The sequence below is a fragment of the Hetaerina americana genome, unplaced genomic scaffold (genome assembly GCF_022747635.1).
Source record: "Hetaerina americana unplaced genomic scaffold, ioHetAmer1.1.p SCAF_9, whole genome shotgun sequence".
NCBI lineage: Eukaryota > Metazoa > Arthropoda > Insecta > Odonata > Calopterygidae > Hetaerina > Hetaerina americana.
This window is the reverse complement of record NW_027287538.1, coordinates 76,928,133-76,950,904: the sequence shown is the minus strand read 5'-3', so window position 1 is coordinate 76,950,904 and position 22,772 is coordinate 76,928,133. Positions and strand designations below refer to the sequence as shown.

At 38.5% G+C, this 22,772-nt stretch overlaps 1 protein-coding gene across 2 annotated transcripts; it reads left to right on the top strand.

Annotated features, from left to right (window-relative positions):
- Positions 1-268: 268 nt before the first annotated feature.
- LOC139699108 (integral membrane protein 2C) lies at positions 269-21,791 on the top strand. 2 transcript variants are annotated; one of them, XM_071598131.1, is made up of 7 exons: positions 270-435; positions 648-827; positions 10,294-10,356; positions 15,019-15,204; positions 16,826-16,940; positions 18,738-18,887; positions 20,146-21,791. In XM_071598131.1, exons 1-7 carry the CDS (start codon positions 349-351, stop codon positions 20,379-20,381), a joined length of 1,017 nt encoding a protein of 338 aa, XP_071454232.1. In that variant the 5' UTR covers positions 270-348; the 3' UTR covers positions 20,382-21,791. The 2 variants fall into 2 exon arrangements, with proteins under 2 accessions (XP_071454233.1, XP_071454232.1); XM_071598132.1 differs by lacking the exon at positions 10,294-10,356 and having other exon boundaries at positions 269-435.
- The last annotated feature ends 981 nt before the right edge of the window (positions 21,792-22,772 follow it).

Genomic DNA, 22,772 nt, shown 5'->3' with positions numbered 1-22,772 from the left:
GTTATCAACATAGAGACTTGATTATATATTACCAAGCTTCCTCAGGAAAATAAAAGGGATTAGATTGAAGGGTAACCACTAAGAATATTTAGAGAGTAAATTTTTCTGCCCTGTGGATAAATTTCTTCATCAACATGTGTTCCTATATAATCAATCTGGTAATTCGAAACCCCAAACGAAGAATTATTATCATTCAATGAACTTCAAATAATCCCTACTGCGGTAATCGCCACTTATTTGTTTTGTATGCCAACGCCATAATAATCACGGAAGACGTTGGAAGCTACAATTGATTTCTCTCATTGGGAGGCGTATGCGCAGTTGAATATTTAGATAATAAAGTTAACCATGACAATCGTTACGAAGCCTATTACAGAGAAAAAGACCGATAAACTTGAAGAGCCCTTGGTTGACAATGAAATTAACGAAAGTTTGGTAAGTAGGAGGTGACGCTTACTTGAGTTTTTGCAATTAACCATTTTTTCGTTGAACCGTGAATGTTTTTCTGTCATTTGCGTTGAGTTCCATTCGAATCGTCAATTATATTACATTTTGCTTTACATGTGGAAGGTTTTATTTTCCTTTATAAGCACATGCATGCCTCACTAAGCCAGATTTTTGTCTCACAATAAGGTTTTCTTTCACAGCCAAGCAAGGTGGACATTGAGGCCACCGCAGAACCGGAACCTCAATATTTGCTTATGAGAGGTCGTGCAAGACGCGTCTCTACGGCTACAACAGTATTCTTGTTCCTTACAGCTTTAATAGTTATGTGCATTGGTATCGTTGGCGGTGTTTTTGTGTACCGTCAGTTTGCCAGGGCACAGGTCAGTATTTATTACTAAGTTTCCTGGCAAGAAATATTTGTGTTCTCTGATGTATATATGTTGTTAATGAAATATTTACGATCACGGTACAAGTTAATTTCACGTTTACAGTACAAATAATTAATTCCCATTTTCATTGTTTTATTGTGAGCTCTTGCAATGAAAGCGGACCTATTACTGTTGTGTTAGGAAAAAGTAAGGGACATACAGCCTGGTTGATAAGATTATTCATTTATCAGCTGTTGGGACTTATCCCACTAATCCGTTAGTTTGACAAATGAAAGTGCGCTCACTTATGATAGTGCAATTAATCTTGCGTTGGTTTATTAAATGCCCATGTTTAGGGAATTGAGATGGTATAACACTTATGATAATGCTGGAAATTCTCAGAAATGAAAGTGTGAAATCAAAATTTGTGTGGCAAAACCGAATAGCATTGTAATGACAAATGAGTATCACGGTGGCCATTCCAGACTCCCCCTGTTTATCTCCATGTCATGCGTTCTTGATTGTTTATTTCGAATGATCTATAAATAAATACTTCTTGAAGCCGAATAAAATAATTTTCCCAGTGCCTGAGGAAATGCTTCACGTTAAAGAATGTTGAAAAATGCATCACCTTTGACTTGTCACATTCATTTGAATTTACTTATTAAAAAATGGTCTCCTAATCCCACCGTCACATACTGAAACTTTGTTGTTTCAGGTAAGCATGGGAAATGCAATTCATTTAAAAAAATAATCTCTTGAGATTCGTTTGCGTTGAAGTTGACATTTTCAATTGTCCTTATTTGATTTTTAGTGTCCTTATGATTTGTTACTTTCCTTTGTTTGCAATGGGAATTCACTAATGAAAATTCACTTCAAGGTGGTCTATGTATGTGGTGGAATCTTTTAATTCATACAAAAGTTTGATTTTTGTGTTCGAGTACAAATGAGGTGTGTGTGATACAATGAAGGCCTGCAGAATTAAATTTTTTCTGTCAATAAAAATTCAACTTTTAAGCGATTCAAGATGTTTGAGTGTTGAAAGTTTCATCCCACCACTACTTTACTTTTGAAGGTATTGAGCTAATTTACCGGTGCATTGAGTAATGCAGCCCTACCAGTAAGGTAATATGTTTTATGTGAAACTTAGAAAGAAGAACTGTACCTTTAAAATACATAAATATGAAATATGATTTAAAAGCTCACTTTTTTAAAATCCAACATTGAAGAAACTCTCCCTTTATGAAGAATAGTGAAGTACTTACATGTCACGGAGTTACTGTACATCATTTTCTTAGATTATTCTTATTAGTTTTTTATTGGGGACCAGCTACAAATTTGACAGAGGAAATGATGAGGTGAACAGACCAAAATATGAATATTGCCTAGGAAATGTCTGTTATTTACTGAAACGTGTCTTCTATTTTGTATAAATGTTTTATATGGATCTATTTGTCTTGCAAGCATGTTTTTTTATGAAAAATAGTGCAGGTATCAATGGAAGTAAAATAAACCTTAACCTGGTGCAGATATAAATAATGACCATAGCCTTGTAATTGTTGAAAGTAAATTGAATTTTTAAATAATGAGAAGGGTGTTACCTGAATTATGATGGAGCACAAAATAACTGGAAGAAAAGCATGTCAGATGAGGGTACAAAGTTGTCATAGATGACAAATTGGATATAGATCGGAAATAAATACCAAGGAAGATGGACTAATCTGAAAAACAATAGCAAAAGTATAAGGAAAGAACAACTTGTAAGGAAACATGGCAGGCAATACCACGGAAGAGAGCTCAAGGGGAAGGAACTGGAGTAAGGAAAGCAGGGCAGCCGCGTGCTGGAACTTGGTGGACCAGTTCATGTGAGATTGTAAAGGAGGCTAGGGACAGGAGCCGATGGAAAGCTGTGTTGAAGAAATGGATGGCAAAGTGGAGAAGGCGAACACGGAGACAGTATGCAAGGTTTTGAGGATTCACGTTGGAAAAAGAAAAAAGTAGGAAATGTATCAACAATCAAGATGCAAATGGGAATGTGCTGATAGGAGGTGAACCCAGAGGAAATGAAATGTCTTAACCAATGTGGAACGCTCAAGTAATTAGGCGAATTTCCTGGAGAAAATTGTTGTTTGAAACATCTTGTGTGGGAAAGTTCCCCCAGCATTTGGAGATGCATTTGAGAGACATCATAACTAATTCATCTTTACATTGCAGTCAATACGATTGCCACATAACCAATGAATCCCAAATGTAAAGTTGTTTTTGGGGATGTGTTATTGGAAAATTGGATGTAATCCCTGGTGGGATTACATCCAATTGGGGATTCCTTGGAAAATTGGATGTAATCCCTGCTGAGGGAATGTATCTTGATACTGATCACCCTTGAACCAAATAAGGGAAGCACCTCTGCTAGAGAAAGAAGATGTCCTTGTGAAGAATGAAAGTGAAGGGGAGATGAAGACAGTCGTGGTCTAGGCCTGCCGAGAATTGAACGTGGCAGAGCAGTGAAAGACCGAAAGAAACACTTGAGGCAGTGTCTGTAGAGGGGACATCATCGGTGTGGTGAGAATCAAGAGATTTGAAGAATGTCAATTTGACTCTGATGTCGCATGCATCCAAAGTACAAGCAAAGTTAATTTAAATTCAGGAAAAATGGGGAGATGAGGGAGACTATAATCTAAGGTTTCTCATAGAAAGAAAATGTTACCTGCATGAAGTGCTTGTGTCATGGCTGTGGGCGAGCAGGTCTTTGACAGTCGATGGAAGAAAGAGGTGCTCTAATCGCTCTGGGCACTTGGACTGAATTACAACCACACACATAATGTACCAACAACAGAGGAGCCATGTCACCACAATGTGAATGATTGACATAAGGAAAATAGAAGTGGAAGCAAATAGTTTGGACATGGATGCAATCGCTGACTACATACGTTCACAGATTTCTTGGAAGAGGCAAATCAATGAAGTATAAGCAATGAGCATGGAATGACTTGTGGTGAATGGATGGGAAGAAAGCAATGGTCTTTTATTTACAAATGATTTCACGGTAATGAAATTAAATCACGGATATATTCTATTGCTTCAGGCTTCACTTCATGGAAGTATTTAATATCCATTTTAAAAAGAAAGACTCGCACTTTTCCACAGATTTTATTATACGGTACAACGCGTTTCACCGACTTGGGTACCTGATGATGCCGCAAGTCATCATCAGGTACCCAAGTCATCATCAGGTACAACGCGTTTCACCGACTTGGGTACCTGATGATGCCGCAAGTCGGTGAAACGCGTTGTACCATATAATAAAATCTGTGGAAAAGTACGAGTCTTTCCTTTTAGTATGGATATTAAATCACGAAAGCCTGCAGGCCTTGATGAGAATAATGGACCAAGTGATTAAAGAATATAATGAGTAATTTATCATCAGGGGAATTGAAATCCTAGGATGTGAGAGAAAAGTGAAGCAGGCGATGGTTTGCTTTAAGAAGAGAAAAATTAAATCAATGGTAAAGATGTTTGATCACTGCAGAACTTCCCATGGAAACAAGGACATTCACTGGATAGACTGGTCAAAAAAGTGCAATGGGTGCATGCTGAAGACTAAATAGACTGAGATAGAATGAGAAATGAAGAAGGGCACAGAAGAGAGTGTGAATTTCAATGAGGAAAAGAAGATTCGATTGGGTTGGATGCACCACGAATGAATTCAAAGGGGGCAAGCCTGGACAGGGGACGACCTGTGGACAGATGCTGGCATGTTGGCCAAGTGAGGAGAGAGATATGTTAGATGGAAGAGAAGTTAGATCGTGAGTTTGTTCATAGGAGTCAGCGTTAGAAAAGGGAAGAGTTGGGCTGCTCCTCGAATTTCATTTTACATATTCATAAAAAATAGGCTAGAATGTGGTAATGTTTTCCTTTAATGAACATTTGTATCACTACTTGTTAATCTGGCTTTGCATCCCCATCACTATGATCATGAATAAAAACTAATGATTTTGTGAAGCACAAAATCAAATGACCTCAATTCTTAATTTTTTTTAAATGGTTTCCACTTTTCTATCATTTGGGCTCAAAATAGCTGATCTCAAAGGCTGGTCAGTGAAATCGATGTCTCAAATATGTCCTATGTAAGAGAAATGTGGATCATAAACTGGCAAAGTTCTCTTTGATTTCTCATTTCTGCCACGAGAAACTAATAGTGAAAGAAGTGTGATGGAAGATGCAGTGAGAGGATGTGGAATGTTTACAAAGGAAGGGTGGAATTGGTTAACTTGTAGGAATGTGGAAACAACGTCAGGGGAAGTAAGGAGGGAAAATTACAAGCAAGCAATCAAGGGTGAGTCAGGAAAATAAATTGAACCTGGAAAGACTGATGAGAGATGGGAAGAATATGTAGAGGAGCTATGTGGAAAAGACACAGAAGGAGAATGTGTATTAGATAAGGATAGTTTAGGTCCCAATATACATTTGATGGCGAAATAAAAAGGGAATTGAAATCAAATAAGGCTGTGGAGGTAGACGGCATTCCCACGGAACTACTTAAGGGCATAGGAAAAAGTGGGAGGAAGAGTCTTAGTGGACTGATTCATAGCATTTATGGAGGAGGGATCTGGCCAGAAAACTTCATCAGCTCAGTTATAGTTTCCATCAAAAGAAAGGGAGAGGCTACTGAGCCAAAGATGAGATGAAGGATGAAGCCCAATGCTTCCTCAATGACATGGCAGTGAGTTGGTAGGACATGGACTCCTTAGGCCCCAGCGCCTATAAAGTTTCATTGACTAAAATGGCAATTCTGTGGAAAAACATAGAGGAATGCTAAAGCTTTAAAATGGTGTATCAGTTATTGAAAATAAATGTTCCTTTGTATTTCTGAAAAAAATTGGAGACCTTATATTTGGTAATGCCGTCGTGAAATAGGCATCCATAAACTAGAGCAGGTGTTGGAGTTTCCTCATCTTGGAAGTGTTTTGAACGAAAATTGTCAAAGTGATAGGGACATAAGGTGAAGATTTAGATTACGCAAAGAAGGTTTCACAAAGAGGAGGAAACTGATGATTGGGATGTTGAGTAAGGATGTTAAGAAAAGGCTTTTTAATACTTAGATGTTGAGCCTGGTTTTCTGAGGTGCAGAAACATGCGGATTGAGGCAAGATGGTAGGCATGGATTGGTGGCTTTTGAAATGTGGATTTGGAGAAGGATAGATAAGGTGAAATGGACCGAAAGGAAAACAAATAAGGAAGTGCTATGTATGGTGAGCGAGGAGAGGGCTTTGTTGGGAGATATCCGAAGGATGTGGAAATGTGATGAATGCCAAGCATTTTGATTGGCAATAGGGTGTTGGGGGCTATGATTGAGGGGAGAATGTTTGGAAAAGGAGGAAGGGGCAGGAATAGGGTAGGGATTTTGGACGGCATGGAGGGAGGGGCAGATTTGAAGAAGGGAGTATTGTAGTATTATCAAGTTGTAGTTTAATGTACAAAGCGAACGGTAATTACGGCCGTATGAATATAATGGGAAGAGTCAACCCCAGCTCTTCCCATTATAAGTTGTAATTTGTCATGAGAGGTGATGGATTTTTTGGTGAGTCAAATAGTCTGTTTTAATCCAAAACCTATGGTAACTGGTCAAATACCAATGATAGTAACAGTTATATGCTTGTCATAGTATTTATTTACATTTTTTATGCATTTTATATGATTGATTACTCAGTAATTTCAAAGAGTGTTCCAATAAAATGCGTAGAGGCCCTGTTTCAAATCATTTCTATCTATTTCTACAGCTTTTTGCGACACAGTTGTACCTACCTAATGATCATATCAGTTGACAACTTCTAAAACTGAAATCCATGCTGGTATGCCCTTTCATTGCCTTTGTTGGCTAGCGACCAACTTGATGCTAGTGGTTGGCTAGCATTTCACTAGCATGTTTGCATACCTAGAATTCAAGGTTATTACTGTAATTTTTTGTCAATTCATACTCCTAACTTTTGTAACCCTGAGTACTGGTAGTTTAGTGTGACATTTGCTAATTGATTTATGTACTGCATCTACTTTTTGTGAAGTTCCTTTGTCTTCGTAGGGGAAACTTAATAGCAGCTAGGAGGCCAATTGTCACCAACAGCATATATATAATATATGTTACCTTATGAGATTGAAGTCCTCCTATTTATGCAAACTATTTCTATTACTTAATGCTTTTGGAGTAATGAAGGATCTCAGCTTTTGGAGTGTATGGCACATAGTTCAGTTTTTTAGCATTGGTAATTTAACTAATTACAGTAGATAAAATCCCCCTGCACACTAATACCTAGACGTGGTGGAAGGGCCTGTACATTCTGGTGACATCTAGAGACATGATGGTGAGAGAAATGATGTTTGCTTCTGGTAGGGTCACCAATGCCAACCAAGTAGGTGATGAAAGGATATGAACCACACGAAAGGTAGTCCATACAGCATCTGTTCCTCAGTGAGGCAGTGCATCCACAATTGAGGAAGGCAGTAAGAAACCAACGCAATTAAATATCTCATGATACATATGGAAAGATGCTAAGAGATAATGAAACCTGGCAACTATGGCATCTGGCCCACTGGGCCTGGCATTGTGCTGAGCGGCAAAGCCCCCTTGCACATTCAAATTGAAAGCATAGGAAGAGAAGACCCTGAAGTACAGCAATTGTTTGGGTGGGTACGTGAAATATGGGACAGTGATGAAGACAGAAGCTAGAAAACATCACGAGAGAAATGTAGAAAGGAGGTATAGAGTGGTTAGGTTTGTGTGGGATGAGATAAAGAGACGGGATATTTGGAGAGAGAACACAGTGGAGTTCTGTAAAAGAAAGGGCCTTGGAACCTAGACCTGGTTCCACAGATGTAGAAACACATGTAAAATGCTGGTGAAATGGTTAGGTTTCAGTTAGATTGAACACAATGTCAATGCTCAACAAATGGTTTAGGAACAGGTTCATCAACGCACACAGCTACCCAGGTGTGGATGTAGACTTAAACCATAATTTAGCAGTCAGGGAATACTAAACTAAAAATTCAAAGGGATTAGGAGGGGTAGGAGAATGCCTGAGTGGAATATTGAAAGTTTAACCTGTTTAAAACAGGAGGAATCTCAATAAATATTTAATAAATATCTAAATGAGAATAGGGAAATGAAAACTTGTGGGGAAGGTGAACTGAGGTTATGAACGAGATAAAATATGGAAAAATTCTGATGCAATCAGAAGTAGAGGTGCTATATAAGAAAGTAAGAGGATTGTGGTAGTCAGGGAAAAACCAAACCTACCTTAAGAGATTTAGTTATTAATGCCAATGTTATTTATAGAGCCAGAATAGATTTAGGGATGGCCGAAAGAATGAATGGAAGAGCTTCCTGATAATGGGCCCACCAGTTTAGAAATAGAAAAGGAATGTGAAATAGATGAGGGTAGCCTGTTCAGGAACACTGAGAGATAGCAAGAAGGAAAAAAATGCTATGGCATTAGGAATAGGTAATATCCCAACAGATTTACTAATGATTTTGGGAAACTGGAAGTAAGGCATTCTTTGAGCCTTTATGCAGTAATTACGAGATAGGAATATCACGAGCAGGGTCCCTTCCGGTCAATTTTGATCCCCATTCTGAAATAGTAAAGGAGCTGTGGGTGTGGAAAAATTGTATTTCACATGCAATAGAAGAAGGAATATCAAATATAATCAAGATATAATAAATTTTGAGAAGGTGCTCAGTCATGTTGAGTGGGCAAAGTTAATTGAGATACTGCAGTATATGGGGATTGATTGGAGGGATAGGCCAGTTTTGCTGAGTACATGTTGTGGGTGGCACAGGAAGGGTGTGGAATGAAAGTGGGCTGTGAGGTGGTTTTTGGGTTTGGAGAGGATCACGCAATGGTCAGTTGGACAGGCAAGACATTCAAGTCTTAGGTGAGTGCTTTACGGGAACAGTGCAAGAAGTGTGTTTTGAAGATTAACCATAAGGATACAAAAGTAATGTAATTCTCGAGAAGTAGGAAAGCTTAAGTTAAATATTAAATTAGGAGGAAATAAATAATAAACTGGAGCAGGTTGAGCAGTGCATGTAAAAGGGTAATATTTTGAAGAGTGAGGGTGCATTAGTAGAAGAGGAGTTGCAATAGGGAGAGAGTCATTTCCAAGAAGAAGGGAAAGGATTGTGGGTAGATGGATTTAAGATGTAAAGAAATGATTAGTAAAACCTTTTGTGTGGAGTTGAAAGTGCTTTATGGATGTGAGACTTGGTCCTTGAGACAAGAGGATGAGCGTAGAGAGGAGGCTAAATAGATCGGAAAGAATGGAGGAAATGAGCTGGATGCAAAGGAAGACAAGTGCTTTGGTAATAAATAGGGTTTGAAAAGAGAGGAAGTTACCTGGGGGCATCTTAAAGATCAGAGGAAATGGATGGAAGAAATATTTAAAGGTAGCGGAATGTCAAAGATGGTGCTAGAAGGGAGAACATCAGGAAAGCAATGTAGAGGAAGGAAGAGAGTGGGTTTTTTTCAAACAGCATGAAGGCAGGCAAAAGTTACAAAGGGATGAAAAAAGAATTTCAAAGAAACTGCGGGGGATGCCGCAACAGTAACTTTCAACGGAGTCATCCGCTAATGTGCATTTCAATGCAACAATTTCAGAGATAGGTAAAAATCATTCACAATCGTCCCAGTCAAGGAGAATGATTTTTACACTCTGAAATTGTTGCATTGAAAAAAGAAATTGGAAGTTCACTCGAGCTATAAATAGTCAATAGGAACCATCCAAAACTTACATTTTAAAAAAGTTGGAATACCTTGATGATGATGATTGGTGATCATAATGCAGTTTATACGTGGGACAACATACATGAAACACATGATCTCAAAATATGACTGAGAAAACGGTCTAATTTTAAACTTTTCTCTTCCTCCGCCGAGCGAATGATATTTGCAAAGCCCACTGCTATAATTCCAGGTGATATTTCAAGGTTTTCGTGCAATTACTGCATGGTGTTCTTTTTCACCCACCAAAATTGCAGTTGCTTTGTCCGTACTATACTCCCAAGTTACTTTGTTAAGATTGCAGAGGACATTTGGTTTTTTTTTTCATTTCAAGGATACATTGTTTCATTAAATAATCTAAGAAAGGCGTACCCCAGTCACTGTTCTCCCATTTTTGCAGTGTGAAAATTGAAACTAACCCTCTTTAAGTTGGTGTGCAGAAATTTTTAATTGGAGGCTCATTTTTTATATGGCAGTATTCAGACTATGATTTGAGATGAATGATATCTGTAAAAATGCACTTGGAGCAAATGATACGAAGTAATCATAATATCCTTACTCTCCTTTTTGGCATCACTTGTCCAATGAAGTTATTTGTGGTTACATAGGAATGTCCTTTGTGTGCTTTTGATATGTTTATATAACGAGTAATTATCGCATCTTAAATATTCATTTTAACAATTAAATTTCATTTTATGTGACAGATGCATCGTATTCGAGGATGGTGCAAGATACCATTGCCTCCTGGACAACCAGAAGCTTACAAGGTACATGTGAAAGCATTGTTTATGATAAAAGAGAGTTCGTTAAACATTACTTAGCTGTCAATTTAATTTCTGAATGTTTCCATTAATTGAGGGTGATAATAAATAATCGGTAATAGCACAGATTTGAATATTTATTCTAGCTACTGCATGATCATTAATTTGGAGCCTATGAGGATTAGAATTGGCAGTATGTCTATGCACCACCCGTTGGTTTCTGTGGCACCCAAAACCCAGCATGCATCACTTGGCTACACCATGAGATCCCCCAACTGACCACATATCTTATATCTGACATATCTTTGCCGCTACCTCCACCGCTGTCCACATACCAAGTTGTAAAACCTAAAAAATTCACCATTGCACATTAGTCTAACCTTCTAGAACATTTCATTGCTGCATGCTTATTTCTGAGACATATTTCATTATATCTAACCTCAAACCTTAGGTTTTTTACCCATTAGAAATCAAACTCAATAATTACCTCTTTGTTTTTTTTTGGACTCGATTAAGTTTAAATGGTAAATTAATAGAGTGCTCAACCAAAATGAAATAAATAATGCATTGTGCAAAAGTCATAGTTGTGCTGTCATGTTCTCAATGAGGTACTGACAATTTTCACTTTGTGGCAATTTAAGGTAGGTAAATTAGAGACAATGGTCATGTACATATATACATAAGTTGAATATATTTTTAAGCATTCAAGGTCTGTTCAACAAACACGCGAACTGAGGCCATAAAAACTTGATTTTGCAAAATTTAGTTTGCATTGGTTTTGTCCCCTTCAAAGTACTCTCCATTCATTGCTATGAACTTATTCCATCTGCTTTTCCACTGTTTGTAACTCCCTTGGAAGTCCTCCTTGGCAGTAAGGCTTTTTAGTTTTCTCGTCGTTTCTTGCTTTATGGTGTCTTTCACATCTTCCCAGTGATGTCCCCTCATCACATTTTTGCATTTTGGGAATAGGAAAACGTCGCAGGGGATGAGATCTGGAAAATGAGGAGAAGGATCAAGGTGATTGAATTTTTTGCCAGAAACTGGTGAGCCATCAATTCTGAATGTGCAGGTGTATTGTCATGGAGAAGGGTCAGTCCATCAGCCATCAATCGCACAGTTTTTCGCCAATTGGTAAGGACAAGGGACCACACGCAATCAATGTTGTCGTCAACACGGGTGATTTGAAGGTCGTCCCGACCTTGCATCATCATACATGGTGTCTTGTCGGCCATCTTTAAAACGCTTAATCCACTTGAAAATGGAGGTTTTATTCAGAGCATTACCACCGTAAACAGTTATCAACATTTCAATATCTTGATAACTTTTACCGCGCTTCACCAAAACCTTTACGTTGATTCATTGCTCCGTGATTTCGTCAATTTCCACTTTCAGCAAACAGTGAAAACAAGGACAGACAAAAACTAACACAACTGGCACCATACGCGCAGCACATTGGGTCTCCATTGGCAACCAGCACCACTATTGGACGGGGCAATAGACTGCGTCATGGCCGCTAGATTGCACCAGTTTTCGTATTTTTTTGCACAGACTATGCATATCTTTGAAAATGACCTCCGTATTTGGAGACTTCATTAAAGTTGAAATGATGAGTGTATGTGTGTGGTGCAGACCGAGTGGCAATTCTAGGCATTGGGCGATGAAATGAGAGGAGGTGGTGGGGGAGGCTGGTGGTTTTGAGCATGGGGCTGTGGCTGGAAGTGACCAGAAGGGGGGTCACCTTGAGGGTCAGACTGCTTGAAGTTGGAGTGGGACGTAAATGGCAATGCTGAAGAGGCAGCATGCTTTTGTGGGGAGGTATGCAGAGCAGTGTTGAAAATCTTCCTCAGTGGGAACGTTTTGTATTTTGTTAACCCTAATCTTATTGAAAATAAGGAAAAATTACCTGATAAAGTTTATTTTCCTTCTTTTTATATCATCAATTACATAATGAGTAGTTTCTAATGCTTGTGTGGTTATTAGGCTGTCTCCAAGACTGCATTTTATTGGAATATTTTTTATTATAATGAATGAATTTATCTTTCAATTTCTTAATTCCTCAAATAAAAGATTTTTGAAGCACCTCATTTTTCATTCTCTTGAACTTCGTGGCAACCTCTGCTATGCTATTGCACTACCTGATTAATCATTTAGAGGTGTTCCTCTCGACTATGTGCCTGTGATTTTCTTCACATTTCCTTTGAGGGCTGGGATGTCTTTGGATATATGACTGCATTCCATTCTGAGTTCTCACGTTAGGGATTATGTTTCTAGTTTTAATTCATGCATTGCCTCTTCAATCATAGTAATCAGATCGACTACACATCATCAACGGTAGCCATGGTTTCTGGTCCGTCTCGGCGTCCTTTCATTCCCGAGCATGAAGTGTGAACACTTGACCATTGATTTATTAGGTGACCTGCTAGAGATCAAGACGCTCAATCAATGAGAAACCAATGCCTTTGTGGCATTAGTGCAGCCTAGGCATTTTCATGCTCCCCAGCGATAACTCTCATGGATAGGCTCATTGTGTGTTGTTAATGAAGCTTTCTTTTGTAAGTCATACTCCTACAAGTATTTTGTAAACCTTTATGGATTTATACCTTTGGTGATTGTGTTGAAAGAAAATGGGGTGTTGGTTGATGTATTTATTCTGGTGGGATCCAAGGATTCCCCTCTCCACACACATTTGATGGGTTCCTCAGAATGAATGATCAAATGATCTCCTGCTGTTCTCATGGTGGAGGAGAGGAGAGTTGGTAAGTCCAACAAGGCTTGGATGTGTATGATTTGAGAGGTGTGGGTTGAGGATTTCCTGCTATTGTATAAAAATAATGTGATTCTGGAGCATTGGGCATTGGGCTAAGTGAAGCATTGAATTTGGAGGGAATAAACAAAAAACTAGAGCAGGTGGAGCGGTGCATTTTTTAAGGTGGCAGTAAATGAAAGGGAAAGGGCACAGTGAATAATGTTAACAAAAGAAGCATGCGAAAGGGATAGAATTATAGATGATGACACACGCACATACTACCTTGATCAAAAAGTTCCCGGAATAACCACCGTGTGGCGCTCCCATCGTTCCGATTTGAGTTCTGTTTTTTTTGTTAAATTGGTACATCTGTTGTTGATATTCCCTTTAAATCTTAGTGTCATAACTTGACATTTGCAAAAGTTACGGTCGGTTTTCGGTATGTCCATCAGTGCTTCCTGCGATTTTTCCATTACTTCCTCTCGGCTGCTAAAACGCGTTCCCCGTAATGGTTTTTTAACTCGATTGAACAGAAAGAAGTCACAGGGAGCCAAATCAGGTGAATTCGGTGGCTGTTGGATGGTATTTGTTGCATTTTTCGTCAAAAAATTACGAATAATGATAGCACTGTGCGACGGTGCGTTATCATGGTGCAAAATCCACGAGTTTTCTGCCCACATTTCTGGTCTCTTTCGGCGAATTGCTTCACGCTTCACGTCTCATAACGCCCAAATAATACTCTTTGTTTACTGTCTGGCCTTCTGGCAAAAATTCATGATGCACTACACCGTTGTAATCCATGAAAACCGTCAGCATTGCCTTCTTTTTTGACTGAAAACGACGTGGTTTTTTTGGTCTCGGCTCATTTGGTGAACGCCATTCACTTGCCTGATGTCTGGATTGCGTGTCGTACTCATAAACCCACGTCTCGTCTCCAGTAATGATCCTTTTGATGAATGTGGGATCGGATTCAGCCTCGCAAATCATGTCTTTTGCGACGTCAACACGGTCTCTTTTTTGCATGAAATTGAGGTATTTTGGCACCAACTTTGCTGCTTCTCGACGGAAACCCAAATCATTAACCACAATGTCTTGGGCGGATCCATAGGCAATGTTCAAGTCCTCCGCTATTTCTCTGATGGTTAATTTGCGGTTATTGACCAACATTTCTTTTACTTTATCAATTTTTTCACCGACTTTCGATGTCGATGGTCTGCCACTGCGTTCATCATCTTCGATTGACTCACGACCACTTCTGAACCGCTCGTGCCACTGGTAAACGACCGTTTTTTTTAGAGAATCGTTGCCGAAACACTTTTCCAACATTTCCAACGTCCGTGCGCCACTAAATCCGTTTTTTACGCAAAATTTAATACAAGTTCGTTGTTGCAAATTTAAATCCATTTCTGCAATTGTAAAAAATCGCCAACACACACAGAGATAGATGTACTCTTGGCTACGTAACTTTTGCAAATGTCAAGTTATGACACTAAGATTTAAAGGGAATATCAACAACAGATGTACCAATTTAGCAAAAAAAAACAGAACTCAAATCGGAACGATGGGAGCGCCACACGGTGGTTATTCCGGGAACTTTTTGATCAAGGTAGTATATACATGTATACAGGTATACACATACTTATGTGTACATATTTTGCATGTGAGAATAAGAAATGGGATGCAGTAGTCCAGTGCCTAGAGCATTGGACTATAAACCAAAGGGTCCAATTCCAATTTCCCCATGAACTGTGGTATATTGAAGCTGAACCCCATAGGCTTTGGACAATACTAGAAGGCATTCCTAAGGTTTAACGTGTTTCTTTTGTAAAAATGATTACGGCTGTGGAAGAAGGATTGGTATCTTTAGGAATACATACCCAAGCTCCAAATCTTACCCCTCATATTCTATAATTGGTGCTTAGATGGCTGAGGAATACAACGATGAGCTCATGACAAACCGATTTAAGGGTGCCAACCACCATGCCATCTCCAGCTCTGGCTTCTTCAACGAGGAGTTTGATTTGGACACTGTCCTCAACTATGAGAAGATTGATGTCCCTGACTTCAGCAATGGCCGTCGAGGGAGATTCATCCACGACTTTAACTCGGTAAGGAGATTGATTTTGATGGTTTAGTTGGGAGGTCTTTGATTTTTAATTAATTTTTAGATTCAATCAAACACTTCTCAGAAACCTGGAGAGATTTACAATTTTTAAAGATGTCTTCCTCTGATAATGGATAAAACTCTCGTGTTAACAAGGTTCTGATATGTTAATGTTATAAGTGTCAGGCCACATGAAGTACTTAGGTAGATAAAGACTTATTGTTGATGGTTAAAGGCATAAAAATGCCTTTGCTCTCTATATTTGTGTTTGTCAGCTGGGCGTTAATGATATTACAGGGTTGTTATGCAGGCTACCTCAGAATAAAATGGCTAGGGATCATTATTTCACTAATGGACATTGTGCTGAATTATCTAATTAAAACATTAACGTTGAAGTAACATGTTACATGAATGGTTGATGGCATATTTTTTGATAAAGTTGAAGGTATTTTTTTTTATTTTAGGTTGAAATTAATGAGTGAAGCATGTTGACTTTGGTGCAGTTATTTCATACAATATCAAGTTATCAAAGCATTAGTAAACATGAGGATTTAATATTGGGATTTCATAGTAACTGTTTGTAAGTAAAGTGTAGTTAGAGTGGAAGAGGAATGGGTGTGCAATGGCATGGTTTACAATCAAGTTATATTTTTTTAGTCCCTATCTAGAAAGTATGTGCTCCTGTTAATGGGTGTGAGTTGTGATTATTAAGGGTATATACAATCAAACCCCATATTCTCATGTGTCAAGTTTTCCTTGAGTACTCTGGAACATAAATTACATACTGCTTGGCAATGGAAAGATGAGGCAAAAAAAGAAAATTTTCGATTGAGGTCAAAATAAAAATTTTGGAACAAATTCCCTTGATTTGATGCTCGATGAACTGCAGAAAAGTAAAAACAAAGTTAATGAAATCAACGGGCAGAGTGAGTTCAAACAGTTGAAAATATGTTTGGTTTCAATGGTTCCTAATGACAAATAAGGCTGTAGTGACTGGTCCATCTTCATTCTTTCTTATGTATTTGAATATCTTCTGTCAGAATTTTCCCTTCATTTTGTGTAAAATGATGGAAGATGTAACTTATTCTTTAATGTCTTGATAAGGAAGGCGGCAAGAATTTACTTTCAGATATTTTATGCATCCAAGATGTTTAATCTGTTTTATTTTTATATTCATTCATCATTTATAAATAAATGAGAACAATTTCAGTTTAAGAGGTAATAATTGTAATATTTTTGTCCACTGACCAACATATTATGTAGGTATAGATGAATTATAATCCTACTCTTCTTTCGGCTTGTCTGTTTCTTATTTTTACCCTAAGTCCGGTAATTAAGAATTTATAAGTGAAACATAGAAGAGTGTAAAAAAGGGATTTTACTGCATACTATATTTGATCATGCAATGAAGTTGCCACTTTTGGTTTTTAATGCAGTTGCACTCCAATTACTAGGTGAAGATGATTGAAATTAGTGAATTTATCACTTTGTGCTTGTTTTTATGCTGCAATTTGAACTCTCCCTTGCAGCTGGAAAAGGTCACGGCCTATTTAGTCGTGCATTATAAGTTAACAGTGAGTCACTGGACTCTTTTTATTTCTTTTCAAATGCCTTGCTGGGTGAAGAATAAGACTGGAATCATTGACCTTGATGGGCACAGGTGCTTTGTGATGCCATTGAATCAACGCCAGGTTCTCCCACCAAGATCCTTGTATGATCTCATTCAAAAAATGTGGGAAGGTAGGTGACCACCCATCTCAGTTTTTAACTCTGATTTTTTATGATCTGATTGTAACACAATGAACAGCACTCTTTCTCAGGGAGAGGATGTATAAATGTGTACCACAACCTCCAGTTTCAGCCCCTCTTGCTCGCGGGGCCGTCTTTTCACCCCTTCATCACCCCAGTGGAAGGGCCGCTCCATCCATGCACGTCTCCAAGCATATATTGCATGCTTATGGTTGTAATTTTACATTGTAAATGCGAAGACATTCCACATTATATCATTCCTATTATTCGCTCACTCAATCTATATTATATACTCAGCTCATATGTCAAGGAGGGGCTTAATTTAGCATATTGTCTCTCAGTGTCACACTTTTTGCAAGTTCAATTCCAAATACTCAATTTTTTATTGTAACATAATACATTTTTATGTTCCTAATTGTTTTAATATACCTAGTACTACGACACACTGTCCTTGGGGTTCAAAGTAGAATTGTCTGTAAATTAAAGGGCATGTTAGTACCGCACAATGCTCCCAGGGGTCCATCAGGCATTATTAAGAATTTTATTACGTTCACCCACTGTTCACCGGTCCCCTGTTTATTGGGGAAGCATTGTTGACATTTTTCAAAAATATATCCCATCGTCGACCAATTTTGATGCGTACTGGGCATGTAAAATCATACCATTGAAAATCAAGGCACTCTGTCAGTGATGGATCAACCCATGAAGTGTGATAGCAATCTTTTCATGACTCCTGCTATTGCCCCAGGAGACGCTAGGAGTTTTTAAAAACTAATTTGATGCTTTTAATTGCCTGTGGAAGTAAGTCACAGAGGCATGGCACAACAGGGTGCATTTTGGTAGTATTATTTTCAATGTCTGAGGAATATTTCATTATTGTTGTCCAGAAATATTTTTTCATTTAAATATATGGATTTCTCTGCGTCCCCTGGAACCTATGAGCAAAATAAATTGCTCGCCACTGACCTCTAGCTCAAACGCCTTGTCCAATAAAAAAAATGTACACACTTTTTGTTCGTTCCCCCGCCATTGGGTAACATAAGTAGGTAGCATTGATCTGTCATATTTTTGTCTTCTATTCTCTTCAAATCAGGTGTTTAGTTCATATGGAGGATGGATTTCAACAATATTGTTGAATTATATGGAGGAGTTACCAACCAACTTCATGCGATGATCCATAACCTGTTGAGTACCTAGATATTCATTTTCAACGGTCAAATTTATGTATAATTTCAATAGTGTGATTGGATATTCATGGTATCCATCAAAATTGGCAAAAAGCATAACCTTGAACGGCAATTCTTTTTAACCACCACTTCACAGCATCCCTGTGAATGACCTTGTTTTCATTTTTTACCACTTATGTCCAACCCCATGGTTTTCTTCATTGATCAAATGAAATTTTCAACGAAAGTGAGGAGAGGTGGAACCTCTCACTTTGGAAATTTTATTTACGGCCCAAGTACTGTCAGACCTGCAAATGCAATTGGTGACCCAAAGGTCAAGACTCATCTTGTAAGGATCTCTCTTTTTAGGATCAAGATGTTGAATTTAATTCCATTTACTGTGCAAACATTTTTATTTTTGTGAATATTTCTAAGATGTGTGCTTTAAAAATGCAAGGATGAATTTTGTTTAAAAATTTATATATGTGCGTCTAATATTATCCTGTGAAAACCCACTTCATATGAAAGGGAGTTTCTTATATGTGGAAAATGATCTGTTGAATGAGGAGATCACTCACCGACACCAAATGTTCTAATTCCCCCGGCTGATGTTATCTTGCAGGCTACTATGATGTGGACACAGAAATAGTGCGTGATACCATGAGGGTCATCACACCGCCAATTTCTGACAAACAGAGCGTCGGGCAATACATAAGCAGAGAATGCAACGGAGTGCCAATATATCGACTGGAGAGCTACAACGTTCAGCCAGGTATAGCCTTCTTCTGATGTCCTGTTTGTCTAATTCTTTAAGATATTCATTGTTGCGCCCAAGATGCCTTCCAATCAATTTGCTAATTTTTTTTGCAATGATTTGTGATTGGTTTGATTGTACTGAGTACTCCATGGAGCTCAGTGGTTTACAAAGTATCAAGTTTTGCCAGAATATTATGATGCTGTTGAATCAATACTTTTTAAAAAGAAGTATGTGAAATTATGATTAATGTTATTGGAGCCATGATTTAATATTGTTGTTGTGTTCCGTTACATAAAGTATTTTGGATTGCTAGTCAATGAGGAGTGCCTTTCCTTTCCTGTCGTGTCCATGCTGTCAAGTGTTGAGTAGAGTGTATGTCAAGGAGATCGGGAGCTTGGCACACCCGGCACTAGTGGTCACACACTGGCAGTGATTACAACGTGTAGCATATTCATGGAGATGGTGCAGGGTGTGTCAGATAGTTACTCGCCATAGAATCTGAGACACCATTCAAACTCAAATCCCAAATTTTTAAAATATTTTGAGGAAAATAAACAACAAGCTTGAATAGTGAAGGAGATGCATCATTTTAGGAAAAGGTAAGAGGAAAGCATAGCAAAAAGTAGATGTGGATTGTGTGACACTCCCTCCGTGAATTCAGTTCGGCTAAAGAAACCTAAATAATTTCACCCTATCAAAGACCTAAATATATCCATCTATCAGTAAGGCAAACGTAACAGAGCCGAGTTGATTCAATCAATGTGGCTGGTTTATCACTGCCAATACCCAAAAGGCTCCTTTGAGCCTTATTTTGGAGATTCTAAATGTTTAGAAGTGCTGTATCCTCATGTTTTGGCTGTGTACCCGAAATTCTTTCTCAAGGCTCGAGAATGGTGGCATGTATGGTTTGAGTGTGCTGGTGGCTGTGTTATAATTATGACTTTCACCTTTGGCTTGATTCATTTCTCACCTGCACTTTAGACATCGTGAGGAAACAATAGAAATAACTTCTTGATGACTCTGTAAACATCAGTGTGTCCCTATTTGTGTCAACTTAATGACCAAAGTTAGAGACCACCTCAAATTGTTTTCTAGAAATCCTTAATTTTTTTTTAAATACATTCACGAACATCCCCGCCACCTTCCTCCTCTGTGGTCCATTAGTTGTCCAATGCTTATTTTGTTTTTACCAGGAGTGTTTATTCCCATTGATAATCTTTTAAACCCACCTCACTACATGCAATTAGTGATATGAAAGAACTTTGAATTGCAGTGTTCAAGAGAAGCATTGGCAACGAAGTGCCATTGACTGCAAAATTTGTGGAGTTTGCCGGCAAGAATTTCGTGGAGTTCAACATAATGAACATGGATGAGGTGGTGGCGTACGAGCTCTCGGAGGAGAAGAAAAGGCTGGGTGGGAAGAGCGTGGAGGCAGAGGACAGGGTTGGCGAGCCCCTCGAGGAGAGCGAGAAGCGAACGCCAGGGGAGAGCGCCCCCACCGAGGAGTAGAAGGCGGGGGGGTGCAGGGGAGGTTTGTTCCCCCCCCCCCTTCCACCACCCACCCTTTCATTCCCCTCCTCCAATCCCGCTCACCACACCCACCCATTCTCCTCTCCCCCTCCCCCCGACACCCAACAAACACCACCACAACCTCCCACTTAAATACCATCGCAGTTGTGCCCCGAGTAATATCGACAACATTCATTATTTACTATAATAATTGCTCTATTGATTGTTACTCCTCTATCTTCTCTAAATGGATGTCAACCTTATGGAAAGATAGTGTGCAAATTCTTTCCTATGTTGCGTAAACCTTAACCGAACAACCCTTATCTCCCCTGTTATCTTGCTGTGTTGCATTTCCAAAAGTGAGTGTGTCTGCGTGGTGTGATCTGTTTCCTGTGACGGATGTGATGTAGGACAAATGAGACTGAAATTTTACCGATTATTATTGGTAGTGAGTTTTAAGTGCTGTTAATTTAAGCGCTTGCCTGGGGCAAATGTCAAATGCCTCTCCTTGAGATCTCCACATGTTTAGCTGATTTCTTTATTCTTTTGATTGCATTCATTATGTATTCAATGTTTAGTGCATTTATCTATTCAAGTGAAACAATAGGAGACCAATATGCCATTATTGTTACATGAGTGGTTCTCAATTGTGTGTGCGTGTGCAATGGGGGGGGGTCACAATGTTGAGAGGGAGTGTGGCGTGAGATGGCTTGCGGTCAAGTCTTTCCCTGCGGTCAAAGCAGAGAGGGCTGATGAGCCAGTCACTTCAATTATGGCACGGTTGCGGCACAGATGATGTGAATTCTGTCAAATGGCCATGACCTTTGGCCTGCTTGAATGGCACGCATGGTGGGTGTGGAATACGGGGTATGCATAAAGGGTTTGTCATAATCGCAGGATTGCACATTTGAGGACCACGGTTTTAGTTGGTTGTGTGGTTTTTAGTTCCATGGTAGTGTTTTGAGGCAGCATGGGAAGGGTACGTGAATTATTTTACACCTTTTATAATGTATACTAGAGGAAGAGTAGGGTGTGGCCAATGTAAACCTTAATTGGCATTCTTAGGAGCTTTTAAAATTTCAGCCAGTTTCATGAACATTCTTTTTTTTTACTATCAAATTTTCAGCTATATTATTGTAAAGAAAATGGCATTGTTCGCAGCAATAAGAATTATTCACCTTGTCCTTAGTTTTTCGTTATGGTGCCAAAATGAGTTTGTAATGTATATTATTTGGTTCCTATGGTTTACACTCCTTCCTTTAAAAAATTTGCCTGTGCAATGGGGAAATATGTTTAGAAATGTTCAAGATACTCTATATACAAATTACATATAACTATATATGCATATAATGTCCATTTACTGTAAAGTTCATATGTGGAATTATTCACAATAAACTTATTAAAATATCATCTCCGAACCAGTTCTATTAAGTGTTAAGGATTGTCTTTTTAAGTGCTGCTTTGTTCCTTCATTTAATATGGATTAATTGCAAACTTTTTTACTATAAAAGTCAGGAACAGCAAAATACCTTTGAAAAATGTTCATTCATTTACAATATAAATATACATCTATACTCTCCCAGGCTATTCAACATTAAATTCATAGTTATAGCACTTCAGTTTGTTGGGAAGTGGGAAAGTTGAGGTTCGCTACTTTTCATTATTTTTGTTTGGCATGCTACGTTGGAATTAATGTTTTGTAGGCCTGCTATTATAGACGACATCATCTGGAACTGTATCCCTCCTATCTACTCCAGTCCACAATACCTCCAATAAATTTGACCAGTCTACACAGTTGAATACCTCAAAATTCATGAAGCACACGAAAACATCCTGATTATATTCGATTTTCCCCTCTACTGATTCTTTCATCACTGCGATGGTGTCATGCATGCCGTTACTGAAGCCAAGCTGAGCCTTGCCTAAGTAGCCTTGTGTCAAATTATTTTGTTAACTTCAATTGATGATTATCAAAACTACTTTCGCTGAATGTGAAATTTAACTTATTGACCTATAGTCCTCACTTATGGCTACATACTTCTCTGGAGTAGGATCAGAATTGGCCAAGAGAAATTCTCTGGGGATAATTTTTTCTCATAAATTCTTGTATATTTCCAAAAAAATCCCTTCCATGCATTTTCCCACGAACGTTATTCCTTAGGGATATTATTCATTCATATTGCTCAGAAGCCCATCCCTCTTTGCATTTTTTCATAAATGTTATCTGTTTCCAAAGCTAACATCCAGTGCTCCCAAGGGAGAAATTTCAAGAAGCTTCGATCCCAAGATTCAACAGCATTCTGTGTTATTCCCGCTAACTCCACCTCAAACAATCTTTTTCATCTGTTCCACATCCCAACAGGCTTCCAATCTTGAACCTACTCCCCTATG